Source organism: Carlito syrichta, unplaced genomic scaffold, assembly GCF_000164805.1.
Source record: "Carlito syrichta isolate Samal-C Ts95f unplaced genomic scaffold, Tarsius_syrichta-2.0.1 Scaffold308158, whole genome shotgun sequence".
NCBI classification, from domain to species: Eukaryota; Metazoa; Chordata; class Mammalia; order Primates; family Tarsiidae; genus Carlito; species Carlito syrichta.
The window spans coordinates 341,508-366,302 of record NW_007252254.1 but is presented as its reverse complement, the minus strand read 5'-3'; the positions used below and the strand labels follow the sequence as shown (position 1 = coordinate 366,302).

General features: G+C 46.7%; 1 protein-coding gene across 1 annotated transcript in view; it reads left to right on the top strand.

Annotated features, from left to right (window-relative positions):
- Positions 1-23,866, top strand: part of SAG (S-antigen visual arrestin) — a 39,110-nt gene extending 15,244 nt beyond the window's left edge. The window contains exons 7-16 of the mRNA XM_008065111.2: positions 4,411-4,487; positions 6,042-6,177; positions 7,230-7,314; positions 10,404-10,476; positions 13,673-13,810; positions 16,640-16,717; positions 17,839-17,862; positions 19,757-19,812; positions 23,236-23,245; positions 23,627-23,866. Of these exons, the coding sequence (XP_008063302.1) occupies positions 4,411-4,487; positions 6,042-6,177; positions 7,230-7,314; positions 10,404-10,476; positions 13,673-13,810; positions 16,640-16,717; positions 17,839-17,862; positions 19,757-19,812; positions 23,236-23,245; positions 23,627-23,726 (777 nt within the window). The 3' untranslated portion in view covers positions 23,727-23,866. The remainder of the gene's footprint in view (positions 1-4,410; positions 4,488-6,041; positions 6,178-7,229; positions 7,315-10,403; positions 10,477-13,672; positions 13,811-16,639; positions 16,718-17,838; positions 17,863-19,756; positions 19,813-23,235; positions 23,246-23,626) is intronic.
- Positions 23,867-24,795: the final 929 nt, after the last annotated feature.

Below are 24,795 nucleotides of genomic sequence, written 5' to 3'. Positions count from 1 at the left end.
GAAGGCTGAGGCAGAAGGATCGCCTGAGCCCAGCAGGTTGAGGCTGCAGTGGCTGGGAGCATGCCACTGCTCTCTAGCCTGGGTGACAGAGTGAGACTCCCACTCAAAAATAAATAAGTAAATAAAAATAGCTTTTTATCAGCCAAGCACTTTGGGAGCTGGAGGCGAGAGGATTGTGAGACCAGCCTGGACAACATGGCAAGACTTCATCCCTACAATAAATCAAAAAATTAGCCAGGTGTTGTGGCGTATGCCTGTAGTTCCAGCTACTTGGAAGACTGAGGTGGAAGGATCGCCTGAGCCCAGCAGGTTGAGTCTGCAGTGGCATGCCACTGCACTCCAGCCTGGGCAACAGAGTGAGACTCCATCACAAAAATAAAAAAAAGGCTGGGCTCGGTGGCTCAGCCTGTAATCCCAGCACTTTGGGAGGCCGAGGCAAGTGGATTGCCTGAGCCCGTGGGTTCAAGACCAGCCCAGACAACTTGGCAAGACCTTGTCTCTACAATAAATAAAAAATTAGCCAGATGTGGAAGCGTGTGCCTGTGGTTCTGGCTTCTTGGAAGGCTGAGGTGGAAGGATCACTGGAGCCCAGCAGATGGATGCTGGGGTGACCAAGAGTGTACCACTGCACTGTGGCCTGGGTGACGGAGTGAGACTCCAACTAAAAACAAAAAAAGCTTTTTATCATGAAAATTTCAAAAATACGCAGAAGTAGAGAGACCAATGTAAAGACCCTCGTGAACCTATCATTCGTCTACAGCAATTATTAGCCATGAACATCTGTGTGAACAAAATAACAGAGACTAGATCCCCTTGGGTCTCACATGCTAATGGAGAGCAACAGGCATGAAACAAATGCCAAGTGACTACAGATGACACAGATGCACAAGTGCTAGGAGATGGCACAAGTTCATCAGATGGCACAAGTGCTAGGAGAACAAAAGACTTGTGAGAGGCAAAGGGAGTAGCTGGTGGGATGTGTGTTCAGGATGTTTAAAGGCCTCCTTTTAGAGGTGAAGGAGAAAACCCAATTTTCCAGTGGAGAGTCTTCTAGGCAGAGGGAACACCTCATGTGGTGGGTTCTGGGAGATCGTGCCACCTGCTGAATGAGAGGAACAAGGGAGGAAGGGGGACAGCTGAGGTCAGGGTGAAATGCGAGGTGCAGCCAGATCGTGAAAGGCCTCATAGCATTGTAGAAACTTGGGTTTTTGCCTGAGTGAGACAGGAGCCGTTGGCCGGCTCTGAATGACAGGTTCTAACTTAGGTTTCCTAAGGATCACTATGACCAGAGTTGAGAACTGGGTTGGAGTTGGTCAAGCATGTACTATAGAGGGGCTGAGGGCATGAGAGAGGAGGCACCAAATGGACCAGGGACTCTAGGCATGGAAGGAGGGCAGAGAGTACAGGAGGAGAGAATGAGAGGTACCAGGACCCATGGCTTACAGGCCCTAAGAGTCATGAGGGAGGGAGCTAAAAAGACAGAACATGACAGCAGAGAGTGGCAGGATTATTGAGGGGGCAGTGATAGATAATGACAAGGGCTAGGGCAGTGGTTTTGTTGTTGTTGTTTTTTGGTTTTTTAGTACAGGGTTCCTAGCCCATTAGTGGTTTGTGAAATCAGTGTAGGTGATGGCTATGGTGGCTCATGTCTGTAATCCCAGAACTTTGGTAGGTGAAGGCAAAAGGATTGCCTGAGCCCAGAGTTCAAAACCAGCCTGGGCAACATGGCATGACCTCATCTCTACTATAAATTTAAAAATTAGGCCAGGTGTGGTGACTCACCCCTCTAATCCCAGCAATTTGGGAGGTTGAGGTGAGAGGATTGCCTGAGCACACAGGTTCAAAACCAGCCTGGGCAACTTGGTGAGAACTCATCTCTACAATAAATTAAAAAATTAGCCGGACATGGTGGCACGTACCTGTAGTTCCAGCTACTTGAAAGGCTGAGGTGGAAGGATTGCCTGAGCCAAGCAGGCCACTGCAGCTCCAGTCTGGGCCACAGAGTGAGACTCCAACTCAAAAAACAACAACAACAACAACAAAATGGCAACCCCCTCGGGTCTCCTCCTGCTCTGGGAGCTTTTCTATCCTTTCGATAAATCCTGCTTTCCAAAAAAAAAAGAAGAAAAAGAAAGAAAGAAAAATTAGCTAGATGTGATGGTACACGCCTGTAGTTCCAGCTACTTGAAAGGCTGAAGCGGAAGGGTCACCTGAGCCCAGCAGGTTGAGGCTGTGGTGGCTGTGAGCGTGCCACTGCACTCCAGCCTGGGCAACAGAGTGAGACTCCGACTCAAAAAAAAAAAAAAAGAAAAAGAAATGCCTGAAATCTGAAATTCAGATTTTTAGGTGACCTTTCTTGATTTTCACAACACTATGCAGGCCGAACATGGTGCCACTTGCTTCCTCTGTTCTAGGAGAAGAAAGGGTCTCAGCTTTACAGGAGGGCTTCAGGATAGGGGATGTGTCCTGAGCCTAGGGAACCCTGGAGGAGTATCTGAATGCCTGGGGGAACTTGAGGCTCTCTGACTGAGGAGCACTTTGAACTGGGGCTTGCAGGATACACAGGAGTTTATCAAATTTGTACATAGATAAGAGAGAGAAAGACAAGCATTTCAGGAAGAAGAAACATGTATACCCAGGACAGACTTGTGAAAGAGGATGACTTGTGCAGGAGCAGCATTAAGGACAGACTTGTGAAAGAGGATGACTTGTGCAGGAGCAGCATTAAGGGGATGAGAGCAGTGGGTGAGCACAGCAGGGGCTGGCATGACTGAATAATGCCCGGCTGATGTGGATGAGAATGCATATTTTTTTTTCTTTTTTTTTTGAATCAGAGTCTCATGGCCACTGCAGCCTCAATCTGCTGGCTCATCCTTCTTCCTTAGCCTTCCGAGTAGCTGGAACTACAGGCACACGCCACAACACCCGGCTAAGTTTTTGATTTGTTGTAGAAACGAGATCTCGCCAAGTTGCCCAGGCTGGTCTTGAATCCCTGGGCTCAGGCAATCCTCTCGCCTCTGCCTCCCAAAATGCTGGAATTATAGATGTAAGCCACTGTGCCCGGTGCATATTTATTGTCAACCTAGAGTTTAGAATTGCTGTGATTCCACATTTGCAGGACCAACAAATCTATGGCTTATATGTCACTATGGACACAACTGGGTCCTTGTGCTTTTGCCAACTCCACTTTCCCCCCAGGCAGTCAGCGGAGGACAGATCTGTGCCTACCTCTGGGCTCCCCCATGCGTGTAAATGTGCAGAGATGAAAGAAGTTATGGAGGGCTTGTACAGAAGGTCAAGGAATTCACATGCTGGGGTTGAGGGCAGATGTGCTCGTTCAACCCATGCAATGTTTAAAAGTGCTTTTTATTTAGTTAGTTTAAAAATCAGATCACCCAAAGTTTCATGTCTCCTTCCTTCCTTCCTTCCTTCCTTCCTTCCTTCCTTCCTTCCTTCCTTCCTTCCTTCCCTCTGTTGCCCACAAAGGAGTATAGTAGCACAATCAGAGCTCACTGCAGCCTTCAACTCCTGGGCTCAAGTGATCCTCCTGCCTTAGTCTCCTGAGTAGCTGGAATTACAGGCATACACCACCATGCCTACCTTATTTTTATTATTACTATTATCCTAATTTAATGTTATTATTATTATTATTTATTTATTTATTTTTGAGTTGGAGTCTCACTCAGTTGCCCAGACTGGAGTACAGTGGCCACTCCCGGCCACCGCAGCCTCGACCTGCTAGGCTCTGGCAATCCTTCCACCTCAGCCTTCCAAGTAGCCGGAATTACAGGCATGTGCTACCATGCCCGGCTGATTTTTTTATTTATTGTAGAGATGATGTCTCGCTGCCCAGGTGGATCTTGAACCCGTGGGCTCAGGCAATCCACTCACCTCAGCCTCCCAAAGGCGCGGGATTACAGGCTGAGCCACCGAGCCCGGCTTAATTTTATTATTTTAAGTTGGAGTCTCACTGTAGTTACATGAACATGGCAGGGCCTTCATGGACCACCACCCCTCCCCGCACCATACCGGCTCTATGAGCACCTATGCCTCCGGCCCTGCTGTAGGCAGTAGGAAGTCAGTAACATGTGCGCAGGGTCCCATGTGAGGACACCTAAGCGTGTGAGGTGGTGGGAAGTGAAGACAGCAGGATGTAAGTGACTCTCCACAGTGGCTGAGGGGCCATATTGAGCAGGTGGATCCCCTTTCCTCTGGGGGCTTTGGGCCTGGCACACTCCTTTCACCATGTCATTTCTAAGTCTAGTCTTCATGATACAACCATCAATAGGATATGGCTAAGACAAAAAGAGGTGGTGACATGTCACATGCCCCATATGAGGTGTGACCTTTGTCCCCGTACCCAGGAAGGGAGGTACTAACCTCTGCTTGTCTGCTTTCTGTCCTCAACAGGCCTGTGGGGTCGACTTTGAGGTCAAAGCATTTAGCACAGACAGCGCTGGTACTGAAGAGGACAAAATCCCCAGGAAGTAAGAGTGTAGTGGTAATAGGTGGGGGTTTGGGGTGTGATGGTGGAGATCAGAAATGGCCCCTACTTTGTGTGACAGAGCTCTCCCCACAGAGAAGGCATGGTTGATGTGATGAAGCCTCCCCAGGTGAGGCCATAGGGACTTAACCATCTACCATCTACATGGGGGTGGGTGTCAAAGGTTGATCATTTGGAGGAAAAAAGCCAAGAGAATGACAGGGGAGCTAACAACCTCAAAGGCTCACATAAGCCTCTAAAAGCTCCCAGATTTCCTCTTTCTTTAGTTTTTTCCTTTTAATTTTTCAAAATTGTGGTAAAATAAACAAAACATGAAGTTTACCATTTTAACCACTTTTAGTTTTATAATTCAGTGGCATTAAGTCCACTCATAATGTTGTGAAGCCACCCAAAACCTTTTCACCACCTGGAGTAGGTACCCAGTAACCATTAAGCATTACCCCCATCCTACCTGCCCCCACATTTAGGTTTCTTGTCTTTTTTTTTGAGTTGGAATCTCACCCTATCGCCTGGGCAGGAGTACTATAGCATGCTCTCAGCCACCACAGCCTCGACCTGCTGGTCTCAGGTGATCTTTCTGCCTCAGCATTCCAAGTAACTGGAACCACAGGTGTGAACCACCACACCCGGCTAATTTTTTGTTTTGTTTTGTTTTGTTTTGAATTGGAGTTTCACTCTGTCATCCAGGCTGGAGTGCAGTGGCATGCTCCTGGCCAACACAGCCTTGACCTGCTGGGCTCAGGCAATCCTTCCACCTCAGCCTTCCAAGTAGCTGGAACTATAGGCACGCGCTACCACACCCAGCTAATTTTTTGATTTATTGTGGAGACGAGGTCTCACCACGTTGCCCAGGCAGGTCTCAAACCTGTGAGCTCAGGCAATCCTCTCACCTTGGCCTCCCAAAGTGCTGGGATTATAGGCTTGAGCCACCGCATTTGGCCTAATTGTTTGATTTTTGTAGAGATGAGGTCTCACCAAGTTGCCCAGGCTGGTCTCAAACTCCTGGACTCAGGCAATCCTCTTGCCTCTGCCTCTCAAAGTGCTAGGCATTATAGGCTCGAGCTGCCACACCCAGCTAGGTTTCTTTTTATACCTAAAGGAGATTTCCAACTGTGCCCTGCCCTTCACATTTTCTTCTTTACCACACGCATCTTTCAAAGTTTAGGATAATATATAGTAGTAATAGTGCTCCATTATAGAAAGCTCTGGGGCCTGTTCACATAAGACACATGACACACTCACATCAGCCTCACCTGAGAGGAGGCAGAACCCAGAGCCTGACAGGCTAAATGTGGCCTTCAGGAACATGGTCCGGCCCCATGCTACCCAGACAGTCGAATAAGAGAAGGGACCAGAAACCAGATCTTCCAGGTTCTCCTCTCCCTCAGGCTCTGACTAAAGTCCTGTCTGTCTTCCCATCCATCCTGTCTCCATTGGGAGTATTGTCGAAGAATCCCAGACTGTGGGGAGAGACCAGGGGGCTACCTGAAGTGGCCCTGGTGCTGATGCTGGGACTGTCTCTGACTCTTCTCTGCAGGAGCTCTGTGCGTTTACTGATCCGGAAAGTACAACATGCTCCACCGGAGACAGGTCCCCAGCCCCAAGCTGAGGCAGCCTGGCAGTTCTTCATGTCTAACAAGCCCCTGCACCTTGCAGTCTCCCTCAGCAAAGAGGTAACCGACCCACAATGGCTACACCCTATAGGGGAGCAGGCAACCTCTCTCTTCACTGGCCTCAGTCCCTAACTTTGGGTGCCTTGCAATTGATATTTTTTTATTTTATTACTTATTATTTTTAATAGAGATGGGATCTCGCTATGTTGCCCAGACTGTTCTCAAATTCCCGAGTTTAAGCAATCTTCTTGCCTCCCAAAGCGTTGAGATTACAGGTGTGAGCCACCAAACCCAGCCAGTTGCAAGTGATCATAGTTAAAGCACTGATGTGTATAAATGACTGGCTGTTTTCACAGTTTGGAGCTAGTCACCATGATCCTTAAACTGGGGTCAAAGTGACTAGCATTCCACCCACTAGCTGTTCAGACTGGGGAGGGAAGGGATGATGTTTTTCACATACCCCTCTGCACCCCCACCCTTTCTTTCTGCCTCTATGGGCCTTGGTCACTAATGGAGCATTGATAGCTCTGGTATCCCAAATTGTTCACTTCTCAGGAAATTTCAGTTTTACAGAAACCATGTGGGCTGATAATGCCACGTACAATGTCATCTGTTATGGGTGTCATGGTGGGAAAAGGTAAAGAACTGGGGCTGAGGTTGTCTCTGGTCCCTCTGGTCACCAACAGTTATGTGTGCACTCTGTGTGTGTATGCGTGTGGCCATGCACATGTGCAAGGACACACTCACCAGGGACTAGATTACACGAGGATCTTGCTGGGCAGGATGCCATTACTTGGCTTTCCCAGCAGTTTCCTTTCAGTTCACTCATCCTGCCCCCAGTTAACTCATGACTCCACTCCAGATCCCTCTGGCTTCCTCTGACACGATGCTTAGAACTCCATTATCCTCCCCAGCCTCCCACAGACTGGGCAGGGCATGTTTCAGACCCTTCTCTAGAGGAAATGTATTGCTATCACTTTATTTTCCTTGAAAGTAATGGAATCCAGCCACTTTTATTTAGTTAAATGGGTTGAGATGAATCTAGAAAACCCTGAGATTCAAGATATTACCACACTGTTCTTCTCTTCTGAACTATCTGTTAACTTTTTCAGCTATATTTCCATGGAGAGCCAATCCCTGTGACCGTGACTGTTACCAATAACACGGAGAAAACAGTGAAGAAGATTAAAGTATTTGGTAGGACCTTCTTCTCAAAAGTAGAGAGCAGAGTCTTCTAGAATTTCTCAGTCTGATTCTGTTTCCTGAGAGTTGCTTCTCTGGTCCAATAAGGCTCTTCCAAGTGGTTGAAACTGTCTGTCTCTGCTGCATAGGCGGCAGGACTATAGGGGAAAAAGACCTCCTAGTCATCTCATTCAGACTCCTGCCCGTTTGGGGCTGGCTTTTGTCTTGGGACAAAATCCTGGAAAAGATTTCCATGATCATGCCTTCCAGGAGGACCCTGCTGGGCCAGAGCTCATGGGAACCTGTGGGAGGAGTTTCCCTTCTCTGATCAGTGGCCATCTTTGTTGACAAGTACAGGGCAGTGAGAAGGACACTCGTTTGAAGACACTTGGCTCAATTTGTGGGCTGGTGCTGCCTAAGTCCTCTCTGAATCCCAACTGCCTTCTACAGTGGTGGCTCCCTGTCTACCTTCCCCTGCTTTGCGAGGCTCTAAGGCGAGATCCCATGTAGAAGTGCTCTGTAAATAGTGAGACACAACTGTCTTATCTTGAATGTCCATTATCTAATGGTGACCCTCACCATATATTGCAGGGAGGTGCTTCTGCTTGCTGTTCCTACACATTTCCTCAGCTCAAAGGGCATCAATGTGCAGCAGGTCTTATATGAACTGCTTTATGTGTGCCTCATAAAAAGACACGATGGAATAACCTGGGAAGAAACCTCTGAGTTCAATTTTTTATTTTTATTTGACTCAGAGTCTCACTCTGTCACCCAGGCTGTATGACACTCAACCTGCCTGGCTCAGGTGATCCTTCCACCTCAGCCTTTTAAGTAGCTGGAACTACAGGCGCGAGCCACCATGCCTGGCTAATTTTTTTGATGTATGGTAGAGATGAGATCTCACCAAGTTATCCAGGCTGGTCTCGAACCCTTGGGCTCAGGCAATCCTCTCGCCTTTGCCTCCCAAAGTGCTGGGATTACAGACATAAGCCACCACGCCCAGCTAAGTTAAACTTTTCACTCAAACATTGTATGACTAAGACAAAGTTAGACCTCAGGGTTACCAACTCTCCAAGGTTGCTGAGGACTAAAGAACTTAGAAGTTTCAGTGCTAAAATAGGCTTGTCCCAGGGAAATCAGCATGGTTAGTCTCCCTATGTTTAATACACCACTTTCCTCTTTGCCTGTGAGTCCTTTATATATGATGTTCAGGAATTTTGAAGCATGCATACTAAAGAATTCTAGACTTTTCTTGTCACTAATATGAATTTTAATTTACAATTTTGTTTTATGTTAGTTTAGTACATTTAGGGCTTTAGGTCTTTGTAGGACCTGGAGTTACTTATTTAGCCTGTTATATGTAGTATCCAATGCAGTGCTCCACAAAGTCACCTGTGTCTTTGTCCATTCAGGTGGCTGTCACAAAAATATCATAATCTGGTTTTTAAACAACAAATATTTATTTCTTATAGTTCTGGAGACAGGGAGGTCTGAGATCAAGGCATTGGCAGATTCCATGTCTGGGAGAGCTCTTTTCTCATTCATGGTGACTTCCTGCTGTGTCTTCATGTGGCAGAAGGAGCAAGTAGGACCTCTTTTATAAGGGCACTAATCCTACTCATGAACACCCTGCTACCATAACCTAATTACCTCTGAATGTCCCCAACTCTTAATATCATCATCCTTGGGTTAAGATTTCAACATCAAATTTTGAGGGAACACAAATGTTAAAATCATACTAATGGAATTCATAAAATATCATTTGATATTTTGATTTTAAATTATTTCTGAAAGTTTATTTTTATTTTTTTTTCTATTTTTTTTGAGTTGAAGTCTCACTCTGTCACCTAGGCTGTAGGGTAGTGGTATACTCCTGGCCACCTCAGCCTCGACCTGCTGGGCTCAGGCGATCCCTTCTGCTTCAGCCTTCCAAGTAGTTGGAACTACAGGCATGCGCCACCATGCTCAGCTAATTTTTTGATTTATTGTAGAGATGAAGTCTCGCCAAGTTGCCCAGGCTGGTCTTGAACCCATGGGCTTGAACACCTCGGCCTCCCAAAGTGCTGGGATTATAGGCATGAGCCACCGCGCCCAGCCTATTTCTGAAAGTTTTATGAATTCCAACAGCAAAGCTTTCTAACCACTAACCTTGAAAGATGCTGTTGAAATTTCTTTTTCTTTTTCTTTTTTTTTTAGTCATAGTCTTACTCTGTCGTCCAGGCTGGAGGGCAGTGGCACACTCACACCCACCACAACCTCGACCTTCTGCCTCAGCCTCCCAAGTAGCTGGAAGTACAGGAATGCACCACCATGCCCAGATAATTTTTTGATTTGTTGTAGAGACAAGGTCTTGCCAAGTTGATCAGACTGGTCTCAAACGCTTGGGCTCAGGCAATCTTCTCGCTTCTGCCTCCCAAAGTTACAGGTGTGAGCTACCACACCCAGTCAGTTGTTGAATTTTCTAAAACAAAATGTTAATAGCTTTCTAAGGACTGGGCACTGTGCTGAAGGCTTCACATACATTATTTCTTTTAATCCCCAAACTTGATTTGAAAGGGGATTAAAAGTCATCTTTTTAATCCTCACAACATTCCTATGAGTTAAACACAACCATCACCCTGATTTTACTGATGGGGTAACTGAGGCTTAGAATAGCTGAATAAGTCACCCCACAGTTAATGGCTAAGCAGAGCTTTGAGCCCAAAAAGCTTGGCTCCAGGCTGACCTTCGTACCTACCACGTTCCACCCATAAATCAGTCCCTTGCTGCCTCTAGATTGTCTCTCAGAGGAGGGGAAGGACAATGCTTGCTGAATAAGATAGAGGATGTTGGAAGGGGACTAGGCTTGGGAAAAGAGAGCAAATGGTGAGGTTCTGAGATGCTGGCAGATAGTGTGCCTTTGAAGGACACCTAGCGATATATCATGGGCTCAGAGGAGAGAAAGGGGTCTCCCAGGTGCTGCAGTCTTAGGGTGGAGTAACCCAGAGCAGGTTACGGGTGACCAGAAATGGCCTGGAGATGGAACTTAGAAACCGCAGCCTTGAGACCGCACCTGTGTGGAGGGATCTGGGGCTGACCACCCAACTCCTGTCTTCCCTTTGCAGTGGAGCAGGTGGCCAACGTGGTTCTCTACTCAAGTGATTATTACGTCAAGCCTGTGGCCATGGAGGAAGCACAGTAAGTAGTGGTTGGGTTTCCATTTCCTGGGCGGCCCAGGCTTCTTTGTCAAGTTCCTCTTTGTTCATCACTGAAGAGGGAACTAGAATGTTCAGCTAGCCCACCAGCTTTCCACTTCCTTCCCCTTTTCTGCTTTCAAGGGCTGCACAGACAGTTAGCATCTTAGCTAACTTAACATCTGCTGTATCCCTTTGCCGCCCATCTCACAGGAGTTCTGAGGATCAGTCCAAGCTAAAGAATGACAGAGGGAGAAATAAAGATGGAAATGTCACCCTGGGAACAGCTGGGTCTTTCTATTTATCATTGGAATGAGTCTTTAGGAATTCGATACTATTCCTTTCCCCCAGCAGATAGTCAAATGAGCTGTCACCCCAGGCTAGTAGTCCTTATCTTTTAATCTTCCTCTCAATTTGAAAATCTTATACCCCGTGACAGCTAGATTAAAATGATGTTTCCATTCTTAGCCCGTTGTTGGGAATGACTTTTCTCCCTTTATTAGGGTCAAAACCAAATAGAATCCTGCAATGCCTCCTCCATGCTGGCATGAGACACCTGCCCAGTTTTGCTTTGTGCCAGGAAGTCAGATAGATCCACTTAATACACAGGCTTGGAGGGGAGGTATTGCCCCCCACCCACTTGAGAGGCCAGCTTGGACTGGTCTTTCCTCTCCTAGCTGGTGAAATTCTAAGCACCATATGTAAAAAATATTACCAGGGTTAGAGGAAGGTTAGGGTTTTGGGGAGGTGGTGAGGAAAGAAAAACTGAATCATTAAGATAACATAGTATTTTTTTGTGTGTTGGAGTCTCACTCTGTCACCAGGCTGGAGTGCAGTGGCACACTCACGGCCATCCCAGCCTCAATCGCTGGGCTCAGGTGATCCTTCCACCTTAGCCTTCTAAGGAGCTGAAACTACAGGCACGCGGCATCACGCCCGGCTAATTTTTAAATTTATTATAGAGACGAGGTCTCGCCTATTTGCCCAGACTGGTCTCAAACCCGTGGGCTCAGGAAATCCTCTCACCTTGGCCTCCCAAAGTGCTGGAATTATAGGCATGAGCCACCTCGCCTGACCATATAACGTAGTATTTAAAAGGCCACTTTAGGATAAACTATTACTCAAACCAGAATTAGTCTTAAGTTGAAATATAATTCTACAAGAGAGGGAAGCAGGAAAGAACTGCCACTCATTTTCTCTTTTCTGCCACCCTGGGCTCTGTTCTACTTTTCAAGGTCATCCTTGTGCATCCTTGTGTTCTGGGGTCTTGGCCCCGGCTCTCCTTTCAGCATATACTCAGCAAGATGGGAGCAAAGGGTCCTGGCTGAGTTTTCCCCTAATATATATCCCATTTTCTGGTGCTCTTTTAAAGTCTTGGGTGCACTTTGGCCAATTGATTTCCAGGAAACTGGAAAGCATTCCAAGGTTCCCCAAAGGTGAGAGGAGCCTGAAAGCTGGGCCAGATCATACAAGCAAGTCTAGGCTAGAGGCCACTCAGAAGGCTGCAGAGTAGGAGCCACTGTCCCAGAACCCTGTGGCTCCTAGGGCTCTGGTGGGCAGGCCTCCTCGGAACCTGACTTCCTAACTGCTACCCACCATCCAGTCCGAGATTCTGAAGGAGCTAGAAAGTGGTCCCAAACAGTCCTTTGGCAAGCTCTGCTGCAGGAAATGTCATTATCTGAGTTCAACTCCCAGTCTCCTATTCCAGTCTCCTTTATAATGCAATTTCTGCTTCTGTGAATGTTGCTGCCCAAATGACACTCTTTAAGAGAGGTTCCACCAGGACCCAGATGGAAGGATGTGGGTCACCTTGGGCTTAAGCAAATTTCTCTTTACTTAAAATTATTTTTATTTATTTTTTGAGTCGGAGTCTTACTCTATTGCCCAGACTGGAGTGCCGTGACATGCTCACAGCCACCCAGCATCTACCTGCTGGGCTCCGGCGATCCTTCCGCCTCAGCCTTCCAAGTAGCTGCAACTACAGGCGGTAATGGGAACTACAGGGGTGCGCTACCATGGCCAGCTTATTTTTTGATTTATTGTAGAGAGAGGTCTTACCAAATTGCCCAGCCTGGTTTCGAACCCTTGAGCTCAGGCAATCCTCTTGCCTTGGCTTCCCAAAGTGCTGGGATTACAGGCTTGAACCACCATGCCCAGCCTAGCAAAATTCTTAAAGAGCTTCCTGTATATACTGGAGGCAGGATAGGCCACAGCCATAGCTCTCCGGGGAAATCAGATAGGGAAGTCCTTCCTGAGACAAGCAGTTCAGACTTCCAGCTGTCTGAGAACTGGTTCAGGAAACCGTCCTGATGCTGGCTCCTGGGTAGGGTTTTCAGGTCACACCCTGCTTTCTGGTGGGGTAGAGGATGGAGGGTGGCTGCTGGCACGCCTGGGCTCTGCGGTTAGAGTGTGCAGTCATGTGACTATGGGCACACTTCCCATCTGCCAAATGAGGTTCTGAGAACACCTGCTCAGTGAGGAGTTGGTAGAGGACAGGCCTTAGACCAGTCCTGGCACACAGTACACACGTGTGGGGCAGAGCCAACTCTGCAGCCTCAGAGGCTGCTTTGTGATCCTGGCAATGCTGTCAGACCCTGGAGAAACACATACAGCTGTGTCCCCAGCTCTATCCCAGACTCACCCTTTGGCACAGGGTTCCTGCCACCTTTCAGATGTGTGGGAAGCCCACAGGCTGTCTGATGATCAAGAAGATCCAGCAGGAAAGTGTGTGTGTTGCTCTGAACCCAAGCCAGTGGGTCTGTGTGGTTCACAAATGGAACCCCTCTCAATAACTTACCACATGGTCACACTCTTATCCTCATTATAGTGACAGTTTTTGGTGACAAGAGCCTTTCTAGCCTGGACTTGTTGCTGACGTTAACTAGAAGGCTCTGCAGTCTGGCTGTGGTCTCTGACTCTTGGGTCAGTTGGCTGCATTGAACTATAGAACATTTTAGAAATTCAGCAATTCAGAGCAGGCTGAGATGCTTGAGGAAATGTCCTGCTGTTGCTACCAGCCCACTCTGAGATTTTGTTAACACTGTTCTGCCTCTTGTAAGGCAAATTCACAGGCACCTGAACTGACTTTCCTAGGAGGTTGATGAGGGAGCTTTGATCCTGGGAAAGGCTTAATGGCAAACAGGATCTCGTGGGGTTAATGGTTATGATTATATATCTTCTCTCTATGTTTCTTCCTCCAGAGAAAAAATTCTACCAAACAGCTCTTTGACCAAGACACTGACACTGATACCTTTGCTGGCTAACAATCGAGAAAGGAGAGGCATTGCACTGGATGGGAAAATCAAGCATGAGGACACGAACCTTGCCTCCACCACCATGTGAGTCCTCGAGGCTCTGGAAATGAGTCCTGAGACCCCATGGGGAACCCTGGCATTGTGGGGCTGGCGTTGGTCTGCTCCCCTTCTCGTCGCCCCGCTGGTCTCACAGGTGTGCATGTGCAGCACGATGGCCAGGCATTTGCAGTGCAGGCACAGACTTAGGGGCCCAGACAAGGACCCCACTCCCATACCTGGTAGGATGTGGTTGTTACACCTGTGGGTTTTGGAGACCGCTCCACCGTTTACCCTCTGGGTGACCCTGAGTAAATAACTTGAACTCTTTGAGACGCTCAGTTTTCCTGTCCAAAGTGAAGGTGATAATAGTTCCAGTCTCATAGAGGGTTATGAGGATCCAGTGGAACAACCTATGTAAAGTGTGGTGCCTGACACTCGGTAAGTGCTCCAGAAATGTCAGCTATGGCTTTTCCAAAGCATCACTAGCTAGTATGGTGCCTAAGCATATGAACTGAGTAATGCAGTTAGCTACATTCATCCATTGTTCATTCACATCCACCAGGAAAGGTGAAGAACAGGAGGTTCTAATGCCTGCCGATATCTATTAAATTTAAGTGAAATTTAGCAATGATCAGCTGTCCCTCACTCAGAGGACCCCCAGCCAAATTTGGGCAGCAGATCTAGCAAAGGCTGTTCTGTGATGCTCCAGTGTCAGTGTCTGCTGCCCTTCCTAGCTGTTCTCTCAGGCTTCAGTTCCCAGGAGCATGTCTGTTGGTGAATCCTGAGTGTTTAGGGTAAGAGCCGAGACCCAGACTCAAGGCCCACTTGCTGCCACCTCCCTATGTATTGTGATGGGGTCTCCCTTCATGGCCCCAATGGAGAACCTCTGAGGTGATGCCAATGGGCAAGAGACTGGCGTGTTTGACCCCTGAGACCCCCAACGCTCAGTAGCTTACATCCTCCAAAACCAAGAGTGGAGACAGCAAACATTTGGCAGAAAGCGGGTAGGAGTCAAAGGGCTTTCTGAGGATAATTTTCCAAGACGTTGTGTTAGATTCCAAAGCACATTTGTGAAGCTCTGGGGAAGAGAATGGCAGGGACACTGATAGGCCAGATCAGTGTATTCAAGGCCATAGGAATTGTGATACCAACAACAGCGCACCACATTGTGGAATGGTTCATGGTTTGTGGAGTAGTTTATAAGCAAGTATGTCTCTCCACACTTTTGTGAGGAAAGTATATTTATACTCATTTTACAAGTAAGGAAACCGAAGTAGAGCCAGAATGAGAGACTTGTCCAAGGTCACCTGGTTGGTTAATGGAACAGCAAAGCCCACTCCTCACCAACAATCCCTTCGAAGAAGACTGTGGGGAAAAGGCTTGTAGGGTGTCTTCAGACATGTGACAAAGCATGTTCCGTTCTCCAGTGGCTCAGCTCCATTCAGTGCAAGGTAAAGAGTCAATCCCAGCAAGGGGAGATTTCAAGCTTGCATTCCTTTTTGCCCCTTTAGCGGCAACCTATCTTCACCAAGTGCTTGGTCACATTCCATGAATCCAGATAAAGATGTTTTGTCCTCTTTCAAAGGAGCTCTGGCCACCATTGAGCTGGGAGAGTGTTTTGGGGAGCATTGTGGTCATGGAAGCACGTGTCCAAGGTGCCTCCCATCAGAGGCTCCCTGGACTGATGTCTTCCTCTGGGTCCAGTACCTTCCTGGCCACCACCCCAGCTCCCTTCCCAGAGCAGTCACAGCCTTCCATGCCTTCTGCCTGCAGCCTCCAGGTTTCTTGGCATGTTTTCTATCATTATTCACATTATTTTAGCTAGTACTTTATGATACTTTCTCTAATTCCTCTTATTGGATATTCTGGAATACTTATGTCCCCGACATTGGATCAGACACAGTAATCATCAGTGGTGAAATGCCCAGCATGGTGCCTGTCAGTTTGTAGGAAGTCAGTACATATTAGTGGAATCTGAAATGAAGTTTCTGATGAGGAAAATCACAATACACTCTCTTTGGGGCATATCTGATTCATTTTTTAAACATTTACTGAGTTCTCACTTGGTGCCAGGCACAACATGGGTACCGGGGATATGGAACTGTCGGGTACAGTCAGGAACAATTATGATTCCCTGGGATGAGGGCTACAGTGGAGGATCGTGCGCCCTTTTCCAGGAGTGGAGCACAGAGGAGGGAGACCCAGTGCTGCCTGGCAGGTGTCCGTAAAGGCTTCACTAAGTAGCAGGGAAGATACCTCAACTTGAGGTCTTGGTGGGCAGGAGGGAAGGAGGAGGGCATTTTGGGGCAGCACTATGTTTGGCAAAGCTGAATGGGGGGCACTGGGGCACAGCTGGGTATGAGGTGGTAAAGTCAGGCACAAGCCACCTGCTGAGGCCAGAAACTGCACAGTAGCTGGAGAGCTCAGATGAGGGGCCGGGCATGTAGGAGTTGAGTTGTTGAGATAATCCAGTCAGGCAAAGTCCACAGGAGGACTCAGTGACTCCAAGGATGCAGTTTTGGCAAGCAGGGGAGGGAGGAGCTGAGGAAGATGGTTTCTGGCTGGATGACCTGGTAGTCAAGCGTCTGTGAAAGTCAAGTACAGAGAAGGGGAAGCATGCTCTGCCATCTGTGAACTTCTAGAGGGGAAGACACAAGAATTCCTCCAAGGCCTGGAAGGGGTGGGGAAGAATTCCTGCCTGACCCTCCCCAAGTATGTAGACTTCTAGGACTTCAGCAGCTTGGTTGAGGTCACCAGTTCCTGGAGAATGTGTTCCATGACCATGTGTCTGGGTGGGGATGGAATGGTTATTTATTTATCTTCGCTTTCTACTGCTCTCCTGCATCCTTCTCATTTTCCTTTCTGTTTTGGCAGCATTAAGGAGGGCATAGACCGGACTGTGCTAGGGATCCTGGTGTCTTACCAGATCAAGGTGAAGCTCACGGTGTCAGGGTAAGTGCCCCAGAACTGACACTCAGGCTGATCTGTCCTGGTCTTTGACGACCTGAATTGTTACTTTCCTCAGTGGTTAGGAGACAGAAAGCAAGGGAAGGCCCACAGCTTCTCCTGATTACCAAGTGGAGTTTGGGAGAGAATCTCTTTGTCTAGTTTCACAATTCTTCTGATATAATGCCAGGTGGAAAAGGATAGAGAGGCAAACTATGAAATGTGTGCACTATCAGTACCACTTTGCAAAAATACATGTGCATATGCACATGTGGTAGAAGTTGATGTTCAAGAATGAAAGCCAGTTAAATGTTATATTGTGCTTCAGAAAAGAACTCTTGGCAAATCTTTATTTATTTGCATCTCAAGAGGCATCTATCCATAAAGGAGGAACCTTCCCTTCCCTCCCCCCACAAACAATCCCAGGATTCAGAAGTCTCCTTTTCATACAAGAGTGCAGATATCTCAGCATTCTAAGGAAACAGGTTACCATTTTCTTGTGAAGCCATTTTCTTTCATTTATTTAATTTCATCAAAAAGAAAAAACTCAAATGTTCGTTTTCCTTCAAATTCCATTGCCAAGGGCTCTGGCCTTCTACCTGGGTGAGCCTTGGATAGTTTGACCATCAAATGTGAGTCCATTCATACGGCCCTTGTTTGTAAGTAGGTAAAGAATTCCCCAGATTTTGGGTCAAGCAACAAAATAGAACACAGGTCTGTTTTGCATGTTTTGTTAGCACAGTGTTTGCATTTGCTGTGTTTTTCAAAATGGTAGTAGTTTCCTTCCTTTTCTCTGAGAGGTTCTAAAAATCAGGGTGGAGTTTCTTTTAGCAGCTAAGAAAAGTGAATAGCAGGTATTTCACGATGACTTCTGAGGCTTATTCTTGCACGTTAGGACTTGAACCTAAATGACTCCTCTTTTAACCAATCTTTCTAAGAAAGAGATGGAGTCATAGGCAGAGAGGAAGAATTAAGTTGAATATTGAGGGACACAAAAATCTTGGGAGTTGTGAGCTAGAGAGCAAGGGATATGAGAACTGGGCTGTGTCTTGCCTCAAATAACAGGAAATGAGGTCACGTTACCATTGTAGACAGTCACCACAGCTGTTTGTTTTTGTGTTTCCTAGCTTTCTGGGAGAGCTCACCTCCAGGTAAGCCTCTTCACCTTCCTTCTCTGCTTGATTCTGAATCTCAAAGACAACAGACCTAGGGTTCCAAGCAGTAACTGGTGAACACTGGTTACTGGGCAGTTATGCTCAGAGGTGTTTTGACATAATGCCACTGGCTTTGGATGCATCATGAAACCTTGGCTATTAGGCATGAGGCTGGAGTGTTTCTTTGAGACCACAGCAAGGCTGATACCTGGGCAAAGACACACACATGCACACCCAGAAAACTGGCGTACTCCATGCGGTCGTCTTTTGTGTGTGAGGTAAAATACATAGAGTATAAATTTTGCCATTTTAAAATGCACAGTTTAGTGCGTTAAGTACATTTACAATGTTATACAGCAATCACCATTATCTAATTCCAGAACATTTTTTATCACCCCAAAAGGAAACCTTGTATCCATTAAGTAGCCGTTCCCGTTTTCCCTCCATGCAGTCCTGGCAGCCACCCATCTGCTCTATCATTATAGATTTGCCTATTCTGGTTATTGCATATGAATGGAATCATACAACATGTGGCCTTTTGTGAGTGGTTCTTTTCACTTAGCATAATGTTATTAGCATAAGGTTTACCCATGTTGCAACATGTACTAGCACTTCATTCGTTTTTATGGCTGGGTAATATTCCACTGCATGGACATACTACATTTTATCTATCCAGTCATCTGTTGGTGAACGTTTGGGTTGTTTCCATCTTTCGGTTATTGTGAATAGTGAATCATGCACAAGGAAGCAGTGAGTGAAGGAGTGTTTGAGACAGGCACTGACATTACATACCTCTTCACTCCAACTCTTCTCATCTCTTCCCCTCACCTGGAGCCCACATTCCACATTTTCTCTTAGACCCCATGTGCACCTGGGTCTGATGAGAGTGGCTTCATTATAAACAGAGGTTCCTGAGCCAGAGGTGAGCCCTGGGAAGAAGGCCCTGGGTCCTGAGTGAAGTGAGGAGTAACCTTGGCTTTTTGCACCCCCTATTCCTCACCTTTCCATTTGTCCTTTCTCTGGATTTTCCTTCAACTTTCCTTCCTGACTCCTCTCTTTCTCTCATTTTGTATAACTTCTAAGTCACTCCAAAGCCCTTCAGCTTTTGGAATTTGGTGGCCCCTGGTGGTTTCTGTTCTGCTCTGTAGCAAGAGATTGTGTCCGCTGGCAAAGCACCAGCCTCACAGAGATTTTAACATATTAAAAAATGGTGTATGTTGCTGCAAAGACCGGTTTTTTTGGGTTTTTTTTGAGTTGAAGTCTCACTCTGTCGACTGGAGTGCAGTGGCATGCTCCCAGCCACCGCAGCCTCGACCTGCTGGGCTCCGGCAATCCTTCCACCTCCGCCTTCCAAGTAGCTGGAACTACAGGCACGCGCTATCACGTCCAGCTAATTTTTTTTTATTTATTGTAGAGATGAGGTCTCGCCAAGTTACCCAGGCGGGTCTCGAACCCATGGGCTCAGGCAATCCACTCACCTCAGGCTCCCAAGCGCGGGATTACAGGCTGAGCCACCTAGCCCGGCTGCAAAGACTGTTTTTAAAACTATCCTTTCTCCAGGATTTCACCTCTTCTCCACCCACAATATCATGTCACTGCAACTAATAACTAGGAGTAAGGGGAACCTAAAATGCTAACTGCCTCAACTGCACATAGTAATGTTTCTGGACCACATTCCAGGGAATACATTTAAAACTCCTCCTTGACCACTTCCTGATTTCTGATTTCTGTGTCATTTTGTTTTGTTTTGAATCCCACTGAATTTTCTTTTAGCTTGGGCCTAGGGTTCTTGTGAGAATCTCTGCAGTCACAGCTCTTCTCTGTGTGATTTATAAGTGTAAGTGTGTGTGTGTGTGTTCTCACTGATCTTTATTCTTCTTTTTTTTTCTAGTGAAGTGGCTACTGAGGTCCCATTCCGCCTCATGCACCCCCAGCCTGAGGATCCAGGTCAGTTACTCCTTTGCTTGGCTTTTTCTAGCTATTTACTCCTTGCAGACTTATTATTGATTCATTCCTACACTTTCTTGACCACACTTCTGAGCATGGAAGTGGCCAGATGTAGGAGATTCTATGTCATCCACAAGTCGAGCCCCAGAGGGAGAGCTCATCTGTTCATTACTGAACTGGCTAGCTCTTCTTCTTTGGTTAGGGTCTGGAGAATGCAGCATCCTTGCTCTTGAATAGGACGATCTCCTGAGGTTTTATCAGGAATGACTTGAAAGCAGAAGTCTGCTATCAACAAACCTAGAATTAGATTTAAAGATGACTTGAGAGCACGAGGCTTTTGCATTTCATTTGGAAATGAAAGGCCTTGTGTTTCACTTGGAAGCATTAACAGACATTTAGAAGATGAGAAATATTTTTGACAGTGGCAGTTGCGATGAGAATACAGAAAATACTAAAAAAGAGGGTGAGGTTGAATTCCTGACACCTCTGTTCATTTGCATTGTAAACCCATTGGCCCTAGTGTGAATGTGAAATGAAGCAGTGAGGCTTGGCACAGTGGCTCATGCCTATAATCATAGCACTTTGGGAGCCCGAGGTGAGAGGATTGCCTGAGCCCACGGGTTCAAGACCAGTCTGGGCAGCTTGGCGAGACCTCATCTCTACAATAAATCAAAAAATTAGCCTGGTGGTAGCACATGTCTGTATTTCTGGCTACTTGGAAGGTTGAGGCAGAAGGATTGCCTGAGCCTAGCAGGTCTATGCTGGGTTGGCCGTGAGCATGCCACTGCACTCCAGTCTGGGTGAGAGAGTGAGACTCCAACTCAAAAAAAAAAGAAATGAAGCAGTAGTGAACATACGAAAAAACACTGGACTGTGTACTGCAAAGAAGTGAATTGTATGCCATGTGAATTCCGACTCAATAAATATCTTTCTAAAAAGGTAAATGAAATATAGGTGCAATCTCAGAAATTCTAAGGAAACATTCTTCACTGTGTGTTAAGGTAGCTTCATGGACAGACAAGAAAGATGGATCTGACTGGATGAGAATTCTCCATAGCTATAGCAATAAGGAATATTTTAAGTAAAAGTGCTACAAACAAGCAGGGTTTATTTTTCTTTATAAATAACTTTTCTATATTGATAATGAAATGTTATTTAAACATCAGAATGAGCCCTTGATTCGTTTTAGTTTTTGTGAACTATATTCTATCTCACGGCATCTTTTCCAAATATTTTGGATACAAACCCTCAGTGCACTTTGCCAAATTTTCCCTTAGAGAGAAATACAGTTTAGCATACATTTTCAGTTCATTTATGCTTGTAAAATAAAACATTATTTTAAATATATTTCTGATCCCTTTCAAGGATATTAAAAAAAATAGGACATTACCTGAGGAGATGTCATAGTTTATGGTGGGTTGTTTTCTGGAACTTTGAGAAGACTTTATGAGTTAGTCTGGGAGAAGTGGAATTCTTCTTCCTCCAAGTACGACATTTTCATGACCCAATCATTATGATGGTAATACTGAATGTGTCACAATGTCAGGACAAAACAATGATCTTTCATACTGTGAGATTTCAGAGAGCAAGGATTAGGACAAATCACACCATGGCTACAAAATTCTGATTTCTAGAGATTTATGAATCATCAAATCTCATCTCTCTTTATCTTCCCTGCCTGGTTCCTGGCTCTCTGAAGCCAGTAAGGTTCTAAGCAGAGAAAGCATGAGTTGTAGTTAAGCCCTGCCAGAGCCTGGGGTCAAGTAATTTGTACGTGATAAATTACAAATTTATGTGGAAATAATCCCGCCTTTGGGAGGCTGAGGTGAGTGGATTGCCTGAGCCCGCAGGTTCAAGACCCGCCTGGGCAACTTGTCGAGACCTCATCTCTAATAAATCAAAAAATTAGCCGGGCGTGTTAGTGCGTGCCTGTAGTTCCAGCTACTTGGAAGGCTGAGGCGGAAGGATCGCCAGAGCCCAGCAGGTTGAGGCTGTGGTGGCCGGGAGCAGCAACTGCACTCCAGTCTGGGTGACAGAGTGAGACTCCAACTCAAAAAAAAAAAAAAAAGAAATACTACCAAGTTTTTATTGTTCCCTGTCAAGAAGTTTTTATTGTTCCCTGTCAAGATCATCTATACGAAATATGGGTTGTTGATTTAATCTTACATCTTCAAAGTTGATGGTCCCAGTTAGTAAAATTGTATCACTTAGCACTGTAGTGCAGGGTATTTCTTGCTTATGGGATGTTTGATGAGCCAATTCCTCTAGGTCTCCTGTGCCTAGCTACTCTCACAGATATGCCCTCCCGGGGCTGGTTTCCAGGTGGGCATGAGAGACAAAATCAGGAGCTCACCATCAAACCACCACTGTACTCCCCCAAACTACTGGTTTAGTTCTTTACCTAGAACAGTACTTTACTAGGTGGGCAGAAAGCTAAAAAAGAATAAAAACCAGCTGGGTTCAGTGGCTCAGCTTATAATCCCGCGCCTTTGGGAGGCTGAGGTGAGTGGATTGCCTGAGCTCGCGGGTTCGAGACCCGCCTGGGCAGCAAGACCTCATCTCTACAAAAAATCAAAAAATCAGATGGGTGTGGTAGCGCATGCCTGTAATTCCGGCTACTTGGAAGGCGGAGGCCGAAGGATCACCGGAGCCCAGCAGGTCAAGGCTGCGGTGGCTGGGAGCGGCCACTGCACTCCAGTCTGGGCGACAGAGTGAGACTCCAACTCAAAAAAAAAAAAAAAAAAAAGAATAAAAACCACTCAAATTAATGGCGGTGATTCTGGACATGCAAAACCCATGAAAACATAACCCCAAAACAAAAAGTCAACATGCTAACAGACATTGAAAACAGAAGGGCTTGGGGGCGGTGATGGTCCTCAAGCTCTAGTGTACACACCACCCCTGGGGTGCTGGTGAATGTGGAGTCCTGGGTCTCACCCTCGGGAACCTGATGGGTGGAAGTGCTGGGATTATATGTCCTAAGGGTGCTCTGGTGACTCTGACCCAGGTGGGGTCCAGAAAACACTGAGAGAAAAATACTTTGAAAAGAGAAGAGACATCCAAGGGGGTAAGACTGATCAGGAAAAGGGTCCTAGAGGTGAGATTGTGGTGGTTATGGCACATTATAAAGGAAGAGATGGCTAAAAATATAGAAATTCACAGCTTCTCAGAAGTGATGAAAAAAATGCAGGGAGAAAGTCTCTCTGAGTGGAAAAGGCAGAGATTACATGCAACTGTCATAAATTACGTTTATCTAGGCCTTATTATCTCAAATTATAAAGTAAACTACAAGATAGAACTTTTCTAGGTACAGCTATGATACAGAGTTTATACTAACAGATCTCTCCCTCTCTCATCTCTCTCCTCTTTCTCTCTCCCCACTCCCCCCCCTTCCCCACCCCCGCCTTTGTTCCATGCTTCCAGCTAAGGAAAGGTGAGCCATTTGAACCCTGCCTTGAGTTCCCTTGTGCCCTGTGACCTCCCCTCCAGCGCAAGCCCCTCTTTGAGTCTTTGCTCACATCTCACACTCTGGGTGACCCAGGAAGCACATCCCTTGCTCCCCTTTACTCCTGAGTACCCAAGGCCCTCATATAGCTGTGATGGTGTGTCTGCTTGCCCTATGTGCTCCTTCGTATTCTCTTGCTTGTGTTTGTTAGAGATTTTAAGCAAAAGCCATGAGGAAAATGATGTGCTCCATGGTCCATCATGGGGAAAACCTTGATCAGTTTCTTTGCTACAAAAAGATCAAGTATCTTGTTTCCACTTCAGCTTCAAAGAGCATGGAATGACCAACATGCTGTCTGTTTTATTTTAGTTATCAGGATGCAAATTTGGTTTTTGAGGAGTTTGCTCGCCAGAATCTGAAAGATACAGGAGACACCGAGGAAGGGAAGAAAGACAAGGACGATGAGTAAAGACGTTGGATCAGGATGCTGGGAAATGACCTGTAGTGACCAATGTGGCGAGCAGTCTCACAGTGTAGCCCTTTAGAATTATGCTAAATCAGAAGTCTGAGTCTTCTTTCCAGAAATAAAGCTTGTCTATTCTTCCCTGGTCATGAGTCAGACTGACTTGTTGGGGAAACTGAGCAGATGCAGTGACACAGAAGTTGCTGCCATTAGGGTCCCTGGAATCAGTAGGGGGTGGGAATGGGGGCAGCTGCAAAGGAAGACAGCTTTCCATAGAAGGGCTCAGTGCTGGCCCTTCAAGGGAGAAGGTGTCCAGAAATCAATGTGCTCACCAGGTGGGGCTTGGTGTGTCCTGGGGCTTGTCCAGGGATCCCAACCGAGCTGTTTCTAATTACCTGACCAGTTCTAGCTTCAGAACTCATAAGGAACCCCCTGAGAGAAACAGGGCAACAGAATACTTGTGGGCAAAAATACTCTTTAATATTGATTCAACATTTGAGTCCAAGTGCCTGCTTTAGCTCTGGGTTGTTGGTTAAGTTTCTATTAAATGCCAGAAACAAAATCAGATTGGGGGGAATTTCAGGGGGGAACTGCAATGTAGTGGAAGGACCCTGGAGTGGTTGGAGAACTGAACTGAAGAGAGAACCTGAGCTGCCATACTTGGGGTGAGCAGAAATCAGAGATGCTCCAGGGGTCTCAGCTCAGGAGCTCATGGGCCCTCCCTTGGGGAGGCCGTTCCTGTGACTCAGCACCAAGCGCTCCCAGTCTCTGCACCTCTAGCTCCCAGTTGGCAGTTCCTGGGGAACACCCAACTGGCTCAGCTTGGAACAGGTGAATCAACACCCTGTGGCCAGCGATGGCAGAGCCCAGTCCTGGAGATGGGTTGTCCTGGGAAAAGGGGTTCCTTGTGAGCCAAATGGGCTTCTTAGCGTGTGCTTCACAGAGACAGGCACAGCAGGTAGAGGCAGAGAATGCTTAGTCAGGGAAGAGGTGAGCTGCAGGGGGAGAGGGGATGATGGAGGTGATACCAGGTCCCTTTCCTTCATGGGATCCCATCCTGACATGGTGTCTGCTG